General features: G+C 37.1%; 1 protein-coding gene across 1 annotated transcript; it reads right to left on the bottom strand.

The window, feature by feature from the left end:
* Window positions 1–5,610: 5,610 nt before the first annotated feature.
* On the bottom strand, window positions 5,611–17,690 carry LOC149081547 (tyrosyl-DNA phosphodiesterase 2-like). Its single transcript, XM_089238487.1, has 7 exons — window positions 17,310–17,690; window positions 15,069–15,160; window positions 14,688–14,945; window positions 13,231–13,441; window positions 11,722–11,892; window positions 8,992–9,275; window positions 5,611–5,788 (listed from the first exon to the last, which is right to left on the bottom strand). Coding segments are annotated over exons 1-7 (1,152 nt in total). The 5' UTR covers window positions 17,445–17,690; the 3' UTR covers window positions 5,611–5,787.
* Between the last annotated feature and the right edge of the window lie 3 nt (window positions 17,691–17,693).

The raw sequence follows: 17,693 nt of genomic DNA, 5'->3' as shown, positions 1-17,693 counted from the left end.
CCTGAAAGATAATCCACAATCTCGGTAGGCCACTATCCTTCCTCTGTCGAACTCGGATACTTGATCAAAAGATGATCGTTTTTTTGAAAAAAACACAAGAAAAACACAATTGCCGTACTTCAAATCGTCGAAATCTCCAAGCCTTAAATAGCGCTTTGAAGTGGCGCCACAGGCGCGCGTGATGTGCGTCTGCGCTGAAATTCTAATCATTTGCATATCTCACCTCCGCTAATGCATGTTGTAAATTTCATATTATTTGCATGCTTCGTTCAGGGTGTTGCATTTACGGTGGCCAGCAGTGTATTTGCAATAGAATAAAGTTATAACAGAAGGAATTAGTGGGGGTGAAGCCATTGATCTATTAATATACTTTTATAATTATTCAGTTTTTAAAAGCATTCTGTTCGAACGATCTCTCTTGATGTGCATCAGTGCGAAAGACACTCGCGACTGGGCGATTTATCAAGAAATGCATTGAATAGAAAGTCATCACATAATTCTTATTTTAAGAGGGTCTACAATACTAAATATAGGCTTGGCAGCCTACGAGACTATTATTCATAAGCAAAGGCTTGCCTGAAAGTTGGAGAGACTATTTCTTTGAAAAATGGAATAGAATTTCATTAATTTTTGAAAAGTGTTCGCGTGCCATTCCTGATACCATAGCGTGCTAATTGTGGCACCGTGCCGCAGGTTGGCCACACTTGTAATACCACAGTCAGTTCGTTTCTCTCTCTCACACGCATGCAGATGGAAAAAATAAGTTCTTAACATGTCCAGATTGTTCAGTTTTGTATTGAAAATTGCCGTATATACTGAAACCATTCGCGTCTAAAGCTTTTTTAAAAAAAATGCATTTTCCCTTACCTTAATCATTCATCAAAAGTGGTTCAAAATCTCTCTGGAAGAGAAGGGTATCTAGAAAGCTATTCTGAGGTGGAAAAACATTAATCTGGCTCAAGTGACAGTTACTGATTGGATTCATTATGATTGCACGAAAATTTAGCTCACGACTCAGCTGTTTTATGATAGCTGATGCATCCATATCAACTAAAATGCTCGTTAGTCGAAGCAGAGAAACGTTGAAAAAAGTATTGTTATCCAAGAAATTCGTAAGCTGAGACGTTGATTAGCCGAGGTATCAGAGTATCTTGTCTAAATACATCCTTCAGTAGTGAACTTGGCTTGTGAAATTCATGCTCACTTTCACCTTATTACTGTAGGATTCTATTTTTAGTTTCATATTTTCCCTATCTCAGAAATTCACCCTGACTTAACCTCACAAAGGAGATACACACAGTGCAATATAATCAGCAAATTTTAGATTTACGCGAAAAATTCCAATTGTTATTTTTTCAAATTAGTTTGATGTACTTAGATTTACACAGATATTCGGCCGAATAGTAACTGAATATTCGTCCCATCTCTAATGAAATTCTCCAGAACACTCAGCCTTTCGGCAGAGGTCACCGACTCGAAACAGATGGTATTTTACGGTAATGGACAGTGGTCATTCAGTCATCCTTCGCTCAAGGAAGTAAAGTTTTTTTTTCTACTCAACAAGCATAATAAAAAATACAGAAACTTTAGAAGCTGACAAAAAAAACAAGGAAACGTGTGTAAGAAGATATCGGCCGGCCTAAGCGTGTTTAGAGTCAAGTAAACGTTGGCCTAAATCCGACTCTAAAAATGATTCGAGGTCAAACGTCAAACAAATTTAATTCCTTCGATTCGGGAGGAAAAAAAAATAACAATGAGAAATTAAAAAGAGACTTGAAAGAATCAATGGAAATCAATTACAGATAATATCGAATTCTATCTTACGCAGGTTCTCGTCCAAAGGTGCCGTCTGACATGCAGAGAGAGAGGTCAGAAATCTGACAAGAGGATGACGGATATAGGTCAGAGAACCCATGCTGAGAAAAATATATGCCTTTTTTCTTTATGGGAATGGTAATTAAGAAATATATCGATTTTTTACACCAATTTAGAGAGTCAGGATGATCGGTCTCATCAATTTTGGAATTATTTACACTCGCCGTAACCGAGTAGTAAGATTAAAAATTTGAAGTTTTTAATCTTTGGGGGTCTTTAGTGGCACCCTTGGGAGCCACAAAGCACTGATCGAGAATCACAGTATTTGCCATTACTTTTGAATATTGTATTCACAAAATTTCTCGCGGCGCACCGTTTAGGAACCAGAGCCGTCCTTTGGAGTCAAGGGCATTTCAGGGAGGTGGGGTTATCGCTGCTGCCAAGAGCTGAATAACAATTGAAAAACGGTCTTTAACGTACGGAATGATCTCACGTACATGCACAAATTTGTCACGCCTCCCGATGCATCGCCATAGATCCGCGCATGTTTGGAGTTAATTAAAAGATACGACACCGCCCCAGCAATAGTAGAATTGAAAAGAAATATTTCTTGAACGAGATTCAGTTACCTGGATCAACAATCAATAGGTGGCAGCGCCATTACGAACAAGAATAGCAACCACGGTCCATAACTACATACTTTGTCAGCAGACCAAGCACACACATTTTGGCGCCTCCATGTCATGTAGAAGCAGCAGTTAAAAGGTGAATTCGGCGCCCCTTTTGGTCTGCACCCAAAGCACTACACCCTCCCCCTCGCGACCCCGATCAAAATTAAACTAATACATAACTCAGTAAGAAAATTCCATGATCATGAAATCTGTGGGATATTTTATTTGAATTTCTGGTTGCAAAGTATCATACTGAAAATGCAGTCGTCACTTGATATAACGACCCCTTCGTCTCTTAAAAAACGGACGTTATATTGGGAGGGTCGTTCTATCGAAAGTAAAACATATATGGCAGTCGTTCTATGAAAAAATCTGGGACTTATCCTACCGGTCGTTACAATGGAATGGTCGTTATAACGAGCGTCGACTATAATATGCCTAGAGTAAAATGTCGAAACCCCTTTAGTCGTTAGTGGTCGAATGCGAGACGATCTCCCCGTTTAAAAGTCTCGCCACTGAGCGCAACAGGCCTACAATGGTATAAATATTCAATAAATTATACTTCACTCACTGAAATGACAAACTATATATGGACTCAGACTGTTAGGTACACACGCATTCACACTTCTGGCATAGCTCACTCGGTAGTAATTTGCTTGGCCATGGCGATAGACCAGAGTTGTTTGAAAGAAAATCATTAATGGACACCCTTCATTACAGAATATACCATTTATTGCAAGTGTTTTTAACCGTTTGTGTTCCTCCTTGTGTGAATTATATTAAGTATACAAGTAATGGGAGGATTGTTTTCTTCGACATCAACCATTAAAATATTTCTGAGAACTTCTGGTTTAGGGAACCATTTTCTGTGGTTCCCCATTTTGAGGCGCGAATGCGAGCTGTTCTCCCAGTTAAAAAGTCTCACCACAGAAAACAACAGGCCCCCCTACAAAGGTACTATTATTCAATCATTACGCATTACACAGAAACAGACTTCAAATTAGGTTCACAACACATACATGCACAGCTTCCAGAATGGAACAGGTCATCTTTGACCTCCTGTTAAAATATCTTCTTTGAGACACAGCCGCAGACCATGATCTGGTTAGGAGGAAGAGAACCTCTGCATTATCGTTTGACTATATTCACTTCCAAAGCGATTGAAGAACTGAAAACCTCCAAACCAACATCTCCTTATGTTTATAAACTAATGATCTCCCTGTCTGTATTTTCTTCTACGTAGGTACAGAACCAAAACTAGGAAGAAGCAAGCGGGTTCTTATCCAGACCTGGATGAGAGGAATTATTGAATCAAACTGTTTAACTGCTGGATAAGCATTGTAAGGGTGTGCCAAAAAAAAAAAAAAAAAAAAATACATGCTTGCCTCAGTTAAGTATATATTTGTGAACCGGTATAGGAATAATATAATTATGGACAAGTAGTTATACAGGGCTAGTTGGAATTTCATGTGAAAACTCAAAAGGTAGACATATAATACCAAAAGTCTTCACATGATAATTTCACATCTTTTTAAGTATGTAGTGACTTTCTGACCTTGGACCCGACTTGAAAGACTTTTTGTGATAACCTTAATATGCTTGTCTCTGTTTTTTTTGCAGTTTCGGTTGCCATTTCATCAAATCAATATTACACCTATATAGCTCAATTTTAGACGCTTCAAGAAAAACAGATTTGCAAAGGGTGCATATCTGGCATTATCTACTAACAAAAACGAAAAAATAATAATTTTACTTGGACAGCTTACAGATTGCATAGTCAATCCTTTCAGTGGCATTTACGAGATATCTTGCTTAACTTGAGGGTTTGTATTTTCACAATTACAAGATATCTCACCTCCTTAAAACCCTTTTATTTTGGCAATGGCGAGACCTTTGGCCTCCTTAAAACCCTTTTATTTTGGCAATGGCGAGATACTTTGTAACTTTGCTTCCATATGTTTTCACCCCACCCCTACTGAGCTTAAGAAAGATGTGACATTTTACATGGGGATTGGTTATTTCCATTTTACCAATTATAATCTGTGAAATTTATAAAACCGGGGAAAGGGTTGCACACAATGAACAAAAATAGTCCTTAATCATTTTTATTTCCTATTTTCAGAGGACTTAATAACTCCTTCCATGTTAAAAAAAACAAACAAACTGTAATGAAATTAGAAAGTTCCTTATGTGTTATCTTTAGATACCTATTTAGCAATCATCCATAGAAAATTTTAGGCCCCAACACTGATCTTCTAGCTACCATGGCAATCTGGCACCTGGGATTTTCAAGCCTTGGAATAAATAGACAGATAAGTCCAGGTGCATGGCCCTTGCAACCAGAGGTGTATGCAGGAAGAAGAATAGGGAACTTGCGTCCCCACCCCAGAAAATAAAAAATTGAAAATACTTTTAGTGAAAAATCAAAATATCAAAAGAAAATAACTTTTATGCAATCTAAACCAATTTCTGTTAATTTAAAATGCTTTATGAAGATGATTGAAACTCACAATTTTTCTCTGGACAAGATTCCTTCTACTCCCCCTCCCCCAGGGTATATGCTGAATTGATGTATTCAATTCAGCATATACCCTTAATTGCAATTGGAATATATCAAGCCTTGATATAGCAGGGACACCCAATATTCCGGTCTATTTTTCAGACCTTTCACAAAATTCTGAAATTTTAGAAAAGGCCTTCCACAAAATAGATTGTTTCACTTCACACAAAATTACTTACTTTTCACAGAATTATGAATCATTTTCCTAAAAATGAAGAAAATTCTCACCAAATAGAACCCCATGTAAAAAAGCCTGTACAGACCCACAGAGAGGTTACTCATTAATAAACTAAAAACCTCTGAAAATAATCCTTGGTTTTGAACTGCTCTTTCGGCATATCAAATATTGCAAAAACAAAAAAAAAATGTTTTCTTTTAAACTTTCACAAAGAGCATGAAATTCTTAATGCAATCAAACAGCCAACCAAAATAAGTCTTGGAAAGACTCATATCATTTGTGATCTTCTATTAATCTTCTATTAATTTGTGATCTTCTATGTTTGACTACAATTCCAGCAATAGAGAAAACAAACCGGAAGCAATTAGAGGTCAAAATTCAATTTTGATGGTAACATATATTTAATACTTAAGATTTATGAAAGACGTTTAAACTGAACACAATCTAACACAAAGTTTGAACAATTTGTACAAATAAATGCTTCTTGAGAGAAAATGCCTTGAAAACAGTTTATAATGACAGAAAAAAAAACACCTTTGAAACATGGCCTACAGCGATGAAAATCTGCAAGAAAAAAAATAAGTGTTAATGGACATATACTTAGTCAAAAACATGGTTGAATTATGCAATTCGAGATATACTATTTCCTGAATGTAAGGATTCTGCTCATTCTCTTCCTATTAAATCCTCTAAAACAGCATTTTTCAACCTATGGTTCGCAGACCAGAGATGGTCTGTGACGATGTCATAGGTGGTCCGCAGGCAGACTTGATAATTGGATTCTAACTAAATGAAAAATTGCTCAACTGTTAAAAACAATACCCTTATACTTATGCTCACTATCCCTCATCAAGGAAAATGCCAGAAATTGTGTTCCTAAAATATGGGATGTCCGTAATTGAACTACAATTACGGACATCATCAATCAACGATCATCAATTACCGTCCAAAAACGTAGTACAACAAATTTGCTCAATACTGCAAAAATAGGCGAACGGTAGGGAAATAAAGGCTTGCTAAAAATCGTAGTAAATAAAAAGGTATTTGACAAAAAAAAACCATTCAAACAACTAGATGACTATATTTCATTGCCAAAAATAAAGGGAATTAGAATCTGAATTACTGTATAATACCGGACATCAACAATTGTCATAAAAAGTGTTGCCATAATTGGGAAAATTGCAATTAAAATCTTATAAATTTAGGAAAAAAACGTTGAACATGACAAATAAATAAGGTGAATATGTACAGAGAAACCTCAATACAACGATACTCTGCGAACCACGAAAACATTGTTGTAGAGGGATTATCACTATATCGAGAGGCAGCAGTTTAAGATTAGAGCATAGACATTTCCAAACAAGACTTGAAAAATATCGTTGCAGAGGGATTTATTGTTATATCATTGCAGCAAAATTTCAATTTATTTGTATTTGTAGCTATAATTATTAGAATAAATTATGAAAATGCTGTTAATTCACAATTTTAATAAACATTAAAAATTCAAATAAGCATTGTTTAAAAAAAATGGAACATACGTGTAAAACAATTCGGAACACCTAAAAATATAGGAAGGTCTTGTAATACAGGGCAGAAGAGGTTTGTCAAATCGTTTCAGGCAAAAAGATTGAGAAATACTGCTCTAGAATAAGGGCAAAAAAACCCCCACTAAATTATCATTATTCATTTATTTTTTGCAATAATTAATTTCATGAATTTTTATCCACAGGATAAAAGTACTTATTCATGTTGTAATTCTGAAGTGGAATGAAATGATAAATAAAAGCTATTATGCATTTGCAGTCAAAAGAATTCAAATAAACAGAACTATAAAAGACATAATATTCTATAGAAAATATTCATGTGATGAGGACAAATGACAATTTATAACACACCGACTCATGATTGCCGTTATTAAGGTGGAAAAACACATTATGGCCCAACGAAAAGGTCAGAATGGATTAACATAATATTCTTTTTGTGAGTTTGAATAAAATAAAAGCCAAACCATGTGAAGCAATATAAATGAGAACTTATTTCCCCCGCATGATACTGACGAAACATGGAGTGATCCTGTTATTTATTGATTGCTACATAAGAATACATGATAGATAATAAGCAAAACAATATGGTAATTCATCAATGATAATGACAAAAGCTGAAAGACTTGTGAATTTGCACAAATTTGCAAAAGAAAATTAAAAAATAATAATAAATGAAAAGAAGATTAAAAAAAGCCGCAAGAAATGCTAAGAAAGTTAAGAGGAAAGTGTTATGAAATGTTCATTCACAGTTGGACTATGATATAACAAACTTTGATTCAACAAAGTCCTAGATTTAAGATATTTTTTTAGAAATTTCTGTGTATGTACAGTGGACTCCGGCCTGTCCAGTATAATCCGGGGTTTTTCTTCAAGCACAGAAGAGCAAAAAAAAAATGCCTCTACATGTCTGTGCAAAAGTTTATACAGTGCATGCTGCTTAATGTGATTACATCAGGATTCTATGTTTTGGATAACAATAACTGATTCATAACTGTATCTGAAATAAATCCAAAAGCAAATATGATGACCATACCTACAGTTTAATAGAATGAATAGAATAAAAGATTTTTTCACACAACTGGTTGCAAAATGTTCAATTGTGCCGTTTTCTTTTTCTATTTGTTATAGAAAAATATATTTTTGCTTTAAGCTGAAATCGCACATTTATTCAGCTATTATGAGAAGTTTGAATGAAATAATTTAATATTTTTTAAAAATAACTATAATTTTTTTGATGCATGGTACGCTCCATAAATAACATGAGAAAGTCTTTCTGCCGAGTAATTGTGAATCTGGTCTACTCAAGGAAACTGACCTAGAACCGGAGGAAGGGCGAGGGGGGTGCTTTTGTTTTTACATTACATCTGTCTCCGCTCTAGGTAAGCAATTGCAAAAGTAACTTTATGCGTACATGGATTATAGCTTCTACTACTGCCCCAATAGGGCATTGCGATCCAAGTATGGAAATGTTTGTAGACAAAGAAAAGCTACGCCTTCTAACCTCTTACATTGCAAATTAATAATGATAAATTATTGAGAAAGAAATTCTGGTTCAACCTCAGCATTAAAGTATGTGAAAAAAAAATTAATGAAAAAAAATAGATAACATTAGCCGTAATCCTGATAACTATAATCAGATTTTCCAATGTTATGATACTAGTCTGTTCTCTACTTTCCAAAAGTCATAACAAACTTTTAATGATAATACTTTTTGTGATTCTAATAAGCAGCACCCACTGTAATATTCAAATGGGTTTTTTTTTTTTTGCACTAACTTCCAGTAATTTAGCAATTTTGATGATCTAGCACACCCTGGTCTAATACGTGCCAGAAGTGAGACGTGTGTAAAGAAGTAGCTGCCAAAGAACTGTTTCATGTTTTGCGGCATCACACAGAAAATATAGGTTTGGTGGATGATAGAATTTTTTTAACGAATGGCTTCAAAAATTTTCTATCTAATTTCTACCAATTTTGCTGATTTTGTTGTTTCAAAGGAATATATTACAATATAACCATATAGTTCATCATAAATAAGCAATTGGCTAAAATCCTTTATGTTTAGCAAAAACCAGCTTGATGTCACATTTTGTGTAATTTAAATCTGGTCACTCTACCCAAAGAGAACTTTTCAGGCTTCTACAATGTCATATTTTTACAAATGTGCTAGTAAATAGTTCAATTCATATTACATGACTATAAAATTATGAAAACTAAATTTCTCACCATTCAGTCCCAAAGTAACAAAGGATACCCCAATGATCTGATGGGAAGCACCTGTGAGGCAACAGCCTTTCTAGACCGATCAAGCCGAAGAATTTAGGAAAAAGCTTCGCTGGAGACGATCCTCTCAAATAGACACGGTCAAATCTACACCTTGGTCGGAAACGCCCATTGAACATGCAGTTATCATTTCTGGTCAGGTCCCAAGTGTAAGCACATTCTTTCCGGCTGCCGCACATTTTCCAGACATCTTCAATACCAGCAGGCAAATCTCCAATTTCAGTGACCTGATAATTAAATGAAAAAGAAGTCAAAAAAGCAGGCCTGAATTTCGAATAGAACAGTTAAGCAAAAATAATAATTTGAAATCGTAAGACATTGTTCTAAAGCACAAGATATTTTAGTGAGTCATAGCAAATATTTATAAATTTAGCAACTTAGGACACCTTAGCAACTTCTTGCTACAGGAGCTACAGTGGTGCAGAGGAAACAGGTTCGGCTACCCCATAGAAGGCAAGTTTGAGCTCTGCATGTTTGATGCCAGAAATTGACTGAAGTAGGAAATGCTTCTCTACTGAACCTAGGGTTGCTATTGATAGGTTTGCCCTTCACAATATATTACCACATGCAAAAATCTATATTGCACTGCCCCGTTTGTACTGAATTTAAAATTTGCTGACAAACTTGTCTTGACAAACAACTACACTCATTAACAAATAACTTTTAATATTGTCGAATTTTCAATTTTTCAAAAAAAATTTTATCACCAGGTGAGCAGGTGACTAGTGCTCATTCTTTAAAATGGCATACGGCCTGAACTATAGGTGTAATGGCCTACTACTAACACATGTACCTTGTCCATATTCCTTTGCGGAACTTTTAACGAATTGGTACATGTTGGGGTGTAATGGCCTGGGGAATCATTGCTTATGAAAGACAATCATCTGTAGTCGTGATACAGGGAGCTATACCTGCTCAACAATGTGTCTAGAAAATTTTGCAGTCACAAGTTTCACCGCTTATGGTAGGGCTTCCAGCAAGAATTTTTTTAGCATGGTAATGCTTGCCGACATATGTCAAGAGTTTCTCTAGAAAGTCTGTGTCAAGTTGAAACCCCTTTTTTTTGCCAGCTTACTTACCCGAGTTATCACAAATGAGTAGATACTGAACCAACTGGGAGGATAACTTCAACTTGCAGGAACTTACTAAGAGGATTCCTTTGGTAAGGAAATAGCTGCTCATAATATTTTTATTCAGGTTTCTTCTTCGCTCTCAAATACATCCTGCTGACACCTTAGGAACTTCTTGAGATCGGGGTTTGAGTAGTGTAGTGAAAGCATGCTTGGCTACCACAACTAAGGCGCATATAAGTTCTGCATATTTGATGCCAGAAATTTACTCAAGTAGGATATGTAGGCCAGTTGCAACAAATATGGACAAATCTATCTGAAAATAACATATGTAACCTGTATGCATGTATGCCAGACAGCATCTTTTTTCTTGTGTTAACTCTGGAGGCAGCTACACAAGTTACTATTCTTCTTCGTGCCACTGTGTTGTTCTCCACTATAAATGATCATTTCATTCTGAAATTGTGACAATTTACACATTTTGCTATGACAATTACACATGCCAAGTTTCGTTCATATCCGAAGTTTTCTTCTTGGTACATTTTTTTTGCAAACCAGTGTATTAATGAAATTGCATTATTCAACACATATGAATTAGTATTTTTCATTTTTAACTGTAAGTGTATAGTGCTGAGACGGTACTTTCAAACACCAGGTGTAATAGTACGAATCCACGATGGGTGGAAAATGACTATCTCATTCAAAGTAGGCGCTTATGGATAAATATATATTTTTATAAATAATTATTTTTCTCACCATAATATCACAATTATCCAGTATCTATCCGATTTCGTTGACAGTGATGCCTTATCGTATACCGGAAACACCCACCTTATTGCTCATACTAAATCACTGTGGTGTTGCCGTTACTGTTGCCATGTCATCTTTTTCGAAATGAAGAAAGGGAATTTGTAAGATATGTAAATCTGGATCGATTGGTGCCAACTGGCTGCCACCTCTGTAGCTACCACAATATAATGTAGCAATGAGATCTTCACAATGCTTACTTTTCCTGATTGCTTCAGCTATTAGTTGATTGTTTAGTCAAATACCGGCTCCACCTGAGAAGTTTGTGCATCCGAGCTATGGATTAGTTCTCCCGTTGATATTGTTCCTGAATCCCTGAGTGCCCCTTCTTGATGCAAGGTCAACTAGGAAGTAAAGGAACAATTGGCTCGGTTCAGAGAGGACATCCGAAGCATGGCCAAGAACAGTACTTTCTATAGGTTGGATGTGTGGATTGACAGATCGTAATTCGGCGAGATATGTGGTGATAAAATTTGTTTAGTTAATTTCTAAACTGTAAATTTAAATAATAAATTCTGTTAGTTAAAAGTAAATTATTTCAGTTCATATTTTCGACTCTTGGACTCTTGTTGTGTTTGCTTGTGGTGCTCATTCTTGATCTCTGTAGTGACAAGTGGCAATTCGTTACACAGGTTAACTAATTTGTTGTGTGTACTAAATAATTTTTTGAAAAGATTTTGTTTTTAGGCTATTGGTAGAACTGAATGACCTACCAGAAAAATTACATGATAATTATTTCATTGTTTCATAATGTAATGAGCTTTAAAAATAAGCCCAGCACTATTCGTTCACTCACCTCTTTATCCCGCAAGTTCATGTCTCCAGCAAATATCACAGTTCGATCATCTGGGGCAGACAGCATATCTTTGAAAACTGACCTGAGTTGAAGCTTCCTCTCCAAGGCTCCCTCAACGGTGCTCTCCAAGTGAGAGTTGAATAGGCACAAAGGAACTGAACCACGAACAGCCTGTTAATTCAAAATTTTGATATCATTAGCACGAAAGAACAATATTAGGCTAATATGGTCGAAAGTTTAAGCATGCTCAGGATCATGTCTGGCAAGAACTGAGCTTGTAAAGTAAAGAATTTTCCTTGCTTTACTTGCATCACTCTATGGGAATTGAGCACGAGTTAATTGATTGGTTGACCCCTTGACTGTTGAGCTCTAGTAGGCCCAGGTCTGAAGATGGTGATCACCCCTTCGAAAAGTTAGATGATATTGAAAAAAAAAAATTAGCGTCTCCCATAAAATACAGGATGTACCTGTGAACATACACAATTACTAGTCCCACCCGACACATTCCCCTGGATCCATGCCTGCCCATGACTACGGACAAAAATGTTTAAGTTGGTCAGCGAACAACTATTACATAAATTTAAGCTTGGGCACATGCCTTTCTTCTAAACCAAGCACAACTCCAGTCCATATTGCCACAGGCTACCAAATGAGTTGTGCATGTGTACCTAACACTTTGAGTGTGTTTCTAGTGCCATGCGTAAATTGTTACTGCTGCCATCTATTTTTGAAACTATGAGTGAAGCATAATGAATGAATATTTGTACTATTGCTCGCTGTGGCAAAGCTATTTAATGGGGAGATTGGGTTGCATTCAACCTTGAAGTTGGGAACCACATAAAATGGGCACAGGTCCATATAGGCCCAAGCCCCCCCCCCCCTCCAAATATTTACCACCATCACTGTAATATATATACAAAGGTTGAGCACTCCCAGAATTTCAAATAATTTTATGCCTATGGGAACTAGAAATAGAGGGGAGGGCAAAGTGAGACAACTACCCAGGCTGCATACTTTTTGGGATGGAAACTTTTAGCTGAACAAAAAAACACTTATTAAATTATTGATCTTTTTACAGTGAAAAGGCAAAATCATGTTGCCCCTGCCTTCTCACAAAATTCCAAATTACTGTCCTGGGTCAGGTGCAGATCTAGAGTGGGGAAATTGTCCCTAGATTTTTTGGGAAAAATTAGTCTCTTGTGCTTAATACAGAACAATCCTAAAAACTCACACAATAAGTCACCCTCTCCCGACACATCACCCTGGATCTGTACCTGAGCTCTGGAAAGAAGGAAATCCACGTTGACTCTAGCGATGAGTACAACGAAAACTACATATATATTACATTCAGAGCTCGACAGTCAAGACATCTTCACGAATCAAGCACTATTTAAGCTTTTCAAAGGATGAGGGAAAACCCTTCACCTAAATGTATTTAAAAAATTTCTACTTGGAAATAATGATACACACACACACGCACAAAAAGCATCAAAACATTGGCAAACTTACATTGACCTTCAAAACATTCCTCATCATCCGTGTAGACGGGAACTGAATGATTTCTGACGATTCAAACTTCACAGTTGTCTTCTTCAAAAAGGTCCCAACAAAATACCCCTCCTCATTCCCAAATATGCACGTGTAATCAACGAGACGTTTCAGGAAATAGGCTGCAGACTCAGGCACAACTTCTTGCACGAACACTATGTCAGCGTGCTCGCTAAATAAATCAAACAATAACTAATTAGAGAAAAATGTGACGAGTCTTGATTTTTGCACATGTGAGTGGAGTGAAAATATACAAGGTTTGTTCAAAAAGTTCAAAAGTATCCTACCATAATTTTTAACAAATGAAGCTAAGGAGGCGTAGTTTCGTGGATGTGTGTAGACAGTCGTAACATGCATGCTTGAGTTGTTTTCCTGCCTGCAGAAGCTGCCAGTGACATGAAAACCACAGACGAGTGAGGAAGAGCAAGTGATCGAGTCAGATTTGACAAAATGACAGGAAAAAACTTGAATGGAACAGCATTAATTATAATGGAGCTGAAATTGTGATGCAGAACCTCTTGGTAGTACTTGTTGGTGACAGTTGTGCTGTGCAGTAAGTACTCATGATGAACCCATGTGCAATTGGAGTCAAAGAAGACGGTCAGCATGACTTTGAAATTGCATCTCAGTGAAAATAGAATGAACTGATTCAACGCTAATGCTTGCCTCGTCTACAAATTCCTTGATTATGATTCAACGATCCTGCATCACCAGAGCACTCACTTGGTCAGTAACTATCTTATTTCTGGATGTTGAGGGCCTACCAGAGAACGTGCTTCATTCTACATTGATGTGCAACCATCTTTGAAGTGGTTGCACCACTTTTTTATTGGTGTGGTGAAAATTTCATCTCCGAAGGTCTGTTGAATCTTGCAGATTATTTGCACTTGGGAATCACCAAGCTTCACACAAAATTGAATGCAGTAGCATTACTCAAATCTTTCCTGCAATTTTTTCACAATGAAATGCGATGGAGATCACTGAAAGTTCCTCACTGATTGGTGGTCTGCCGGCAACTGACAGCTTCTGTAGGTAGGAAAAAATTCAAGCATGAGCGCACTAGGATCGCCTACATATGTACACCAAATATATGCACCTCCCCATCTTAATTGGTTTACGCAATAGAAAGTTATGGTTGGATATTTTTGGAACTTTATTCAGGTTGGGACCAAGGTTTCCACAGTCTGAAAATTTACAGACACATGGCATAGCATTTTGCAAACATATAAAATATCAAATTTGCATAACAAGTGCATATTTACAGATGCCACCAAAATTCGATTTTTTTAGTTTTGTACAATTAGCCAAAATGCTAGTAAACTATAAAACTCTACAGACGCCATGGTTCCAATTATTCTTTTAGCTAATAACAGTATGATATTGGCAAATACAACTGAGCGAATGAAAGAAAAAATTACTTCAGTATTCGTTTATACACCGCTTTTGTCCTTAACGTCAAGTTTTTCTCATTCAATCCATCAATGTTCCAAGTGATGAACTTGAGCTCTTTATACGGTTCTTGTGAGGAATTTTCTGAAGCCGTCGTACTGGCTTCGCTTCCATCGCTCGATTTTTCCGGTTTCACTGAGCTTTCTAACACTCTTGACTGCCGCCTGCTCAGGGCAGTCTCTGCTAAAACTGCTGTTGCTGCCGCCGCTAAGCCTTGGGTACTTCCGCTGAAAATTTGGAAGTAAAATTAGCATCAAAATTAAATTAACGAATTGGTAGTAGTCTCAATTACAGATTTTAACAGTTTTTTTTTCACTGTAAATCAATATAATCAAAGAGGAGAAACTCACTCTAATATCACAACCACCTCAGATTCATTTCTATCATTCACTCTAAGAGCTCCCCTATTGGAATGATCTTCAAAAAAGGCATTAACAGAAGTCTGAAATAAGACGAAACATATTACAATCAGAAAAAAAAGTGAGTAAGAATGCAAACAACCTATTAAATAAATAAAACTGCAGATAATATGCAGTGCTGCTGTGCAGTAGTGTAGTTCACAGACCCTTGGTTAATGCCCTCTGAAGAGCACAGACCCCCATTACAAAATAATATCTGGCAGGCTATAGGTCTAAAGCAATGTTAAAATGCATCATGTTTATTATTCTCTCATCCAAGATCACGGACCCCTCTGAAATCTCACCGAAGACCCTTGGTTGAGAACCACTGCAGTGTACTAAAAAAAATTGCGGGAACTAGGAAATTATTTCACACCCAGTATACCTTCAAGAGGCATATTTATACATGGGCTTAAACAGGCTATATAGCCCAGGAGGGCAAGAAAATTTGAGGGATGAATGGTCAAGAAAATTGAAGGGGAAAAGAAGAAGTATATGATAAAACCCATAAAAATGTCTCTATCCAAAGACGAGAGAGTGTGCAAACACGTAAGCAAGAACAAAAATGATTTGGTGAGTGTGGAAGCATGTGAGCGACCAAAAGAGCAACTTACGCCGCACGCACAATGAGGTGACCAAGAGGTACAAGAGTGTAAAATCAAGACTAGCAACGAAAATAATTGTATTGATTTGTTCTACACTGCACATACTCGAGAAGCGAGATGGAGGGAGAGGCCATTCAACTAGGTGAACGACTTGAACAAACATGTTTGTTTTCACCTCAATCTGCTGATTGGTTCATTTCCATCCTTTTTTGTTTTTTCCCTCTTTAAAAAAAAAAAGAAGCCTCTATGGAGGGATCATCATCACACCCATACATTTCCGAACCTCTTCAGTCATTTTCTCTATCCTCCTTCTCCTCTTCTTTATTATGTGCGGACATCTCTTTCTCTACCCCTATGAAATTTCTACTTCCTAGTTGCAATTCTTGTAACACATACCTATTCGGCCCACTATGAGCACAGCTTTAGTTAGAGGGAAAACATATGGTTGACCAAAACAGTGTGCAAGCATGTTGAGTGATCAAAAGAGAAACCTAAATAGCAAGATTTCACATCAAAGAGTAACCTAGAGAGTGAGACCAGGTCAGTGAGTGATAAAAAGAGTGAGACAAAAAAGTGAGAGATAAAACCAGGCCAGTGATTGACCTAGAGAGTGTGCAAATATGGGAGTGACCTAGAGAGTGTGCAAATATGGGAGTGACCTAGAGAGTGTGCAAATATGGGAGTGACCTAGAGAGTGTGCAAATATGGGAGTGACCTAGAGAGTGTGCAAATATGGGAGTGACCTAGAGAGTGTGCAAATATGGGAGTGACCTAGAGAGTGAGGAATTATGTCAGTGAGTGCTCTGGAAACTACTATGAAACCATATTACCGTTCATATTCCTCTGCAGAACTAACTTCTAACGAATTGGCACATGCTCGAATGCGCATGTCCGTGTTGTGAACCAAACACGAAGTTCGTTCCTGCATAATGCTTGTTATGTGTGGTACTGCCATCAACTTTTCTAACCATGAGAGAAGTGTAATGATTGAAGATTTTATTATTATAGGCTTGTTGCTCTCTGTGTCGACTTTTTAACAGGGAAATCGACCAGCATTAGCATCTCGAAATTGGGATCCAGAGAAAACCAGCTTCAGCCAACAACCACTATGGCACTCTGGAGACTACCTAAGCACAAAAATAACTATAGAGTAACTTGCCGATGCGTGACCTAAAAAGCATGGTGCCAGATCAAAGAGTGACCTAGAGAGTGAGTAAGTAGGCATATGGGAGTGACCTAGAGAGTGTATAAGCATAGGAAAGATCTATAGAGTAACAAAGGCATGACTGATTGACACAGGGAACTAATGGGTAAAAAGTGAGGTCAGCGAGTGACCTATAGAACAAGGAATTATCTCTGTGAATGATCAAAAGAGACCTTGAGAGTGATTTAGAGATGGGAATATTTATGGGTGGGGCGGCTAAGCGGACTGTTGTCCAGGGAGGCGAATTTGAGGAATGAATGTGTGGTGAAAAAAAAGACTAGCATGGGTAAAAGGCAGTGAAATTTGTATAGCCCATGATGACAAAACCTTAAATCCGCCCTTTGCCTTGACAATAATAGTATATTTTTCGCTTTATATACAAACCTGGAGCTCCCAATTCCTATCTTGTAAATAAAACTGCGCACAGGCGGTGTCGGTGCCCGTGATCTCGGCGAAACTCTCGCAGCGTTTCTGACACTCGTCTGCACTCGGCAAGTTTTCATCGTCGCTGTCGCTCATCTTCGAGCTCCTTCAAATTGAATCAATAACTTCTATCAAAATCCAGACGAACGAAAATACGTAAACATATGACAGCGCGCGAAAGTTTTAAAAAGTTCTGACAAGGACGAAAATAATCACACATGCAACGATTCCGTATTCACTCTCAATTCATGGAGGAAAGAATAATTATTAAGAAGTTATTCTTTCCTCCATGCTCTCAATTGCAACAAATACCACGCAGGATAAAGCTAAAAAAGCCAGAATATT

The sequence above is a fragment of the Pholcus phalangioides genome, unplaced genomic scaffold (genome assembly GCF_987345545.1).
Source record: "Pholcus phalangioides strain wild (caught in Gottingen) unplaced genomic scaffold, Ppha-v1.0 ptg000010l_1, whole genome shotgun sequence".
NCBI lineage: Eukaryota > Metazoa > Arthropoda > Arachnida > Araneae > Pholcidae > Pholcus > Pholcus phalangioides.
The sequence above is the reverse complement of the archived record's forward strand: the minus strand, read 5'-3'. Positions and strand labels throughout refer to the sequence as shown.

Bases quoted from the DNA above. Each gene is read 5' to 3' on its own strand.
- LOC149081547 (XM_089238487.1), bottom strand. From the start codon at position 17,444: ATGAGCGACAGCGACGATGAAAACTTGCCGAGTGCAGACGAGTGTCAG. The intron at 14,946-15,068 runs GTGAGTTTCTCC...CCAAATTTTCAG, and splicing joins GAGGTGGTTGTGATATTAGA to CGGAAGTACCCAAGGCTTAG. The intron at 11,893-13,230 runs GTAAGTTTGCCA...TTGAATTAACAG, and splicing joins GGAATGTTTTGAAGGTCAAT to GCTGTTCGTGGTTCAGTTCC.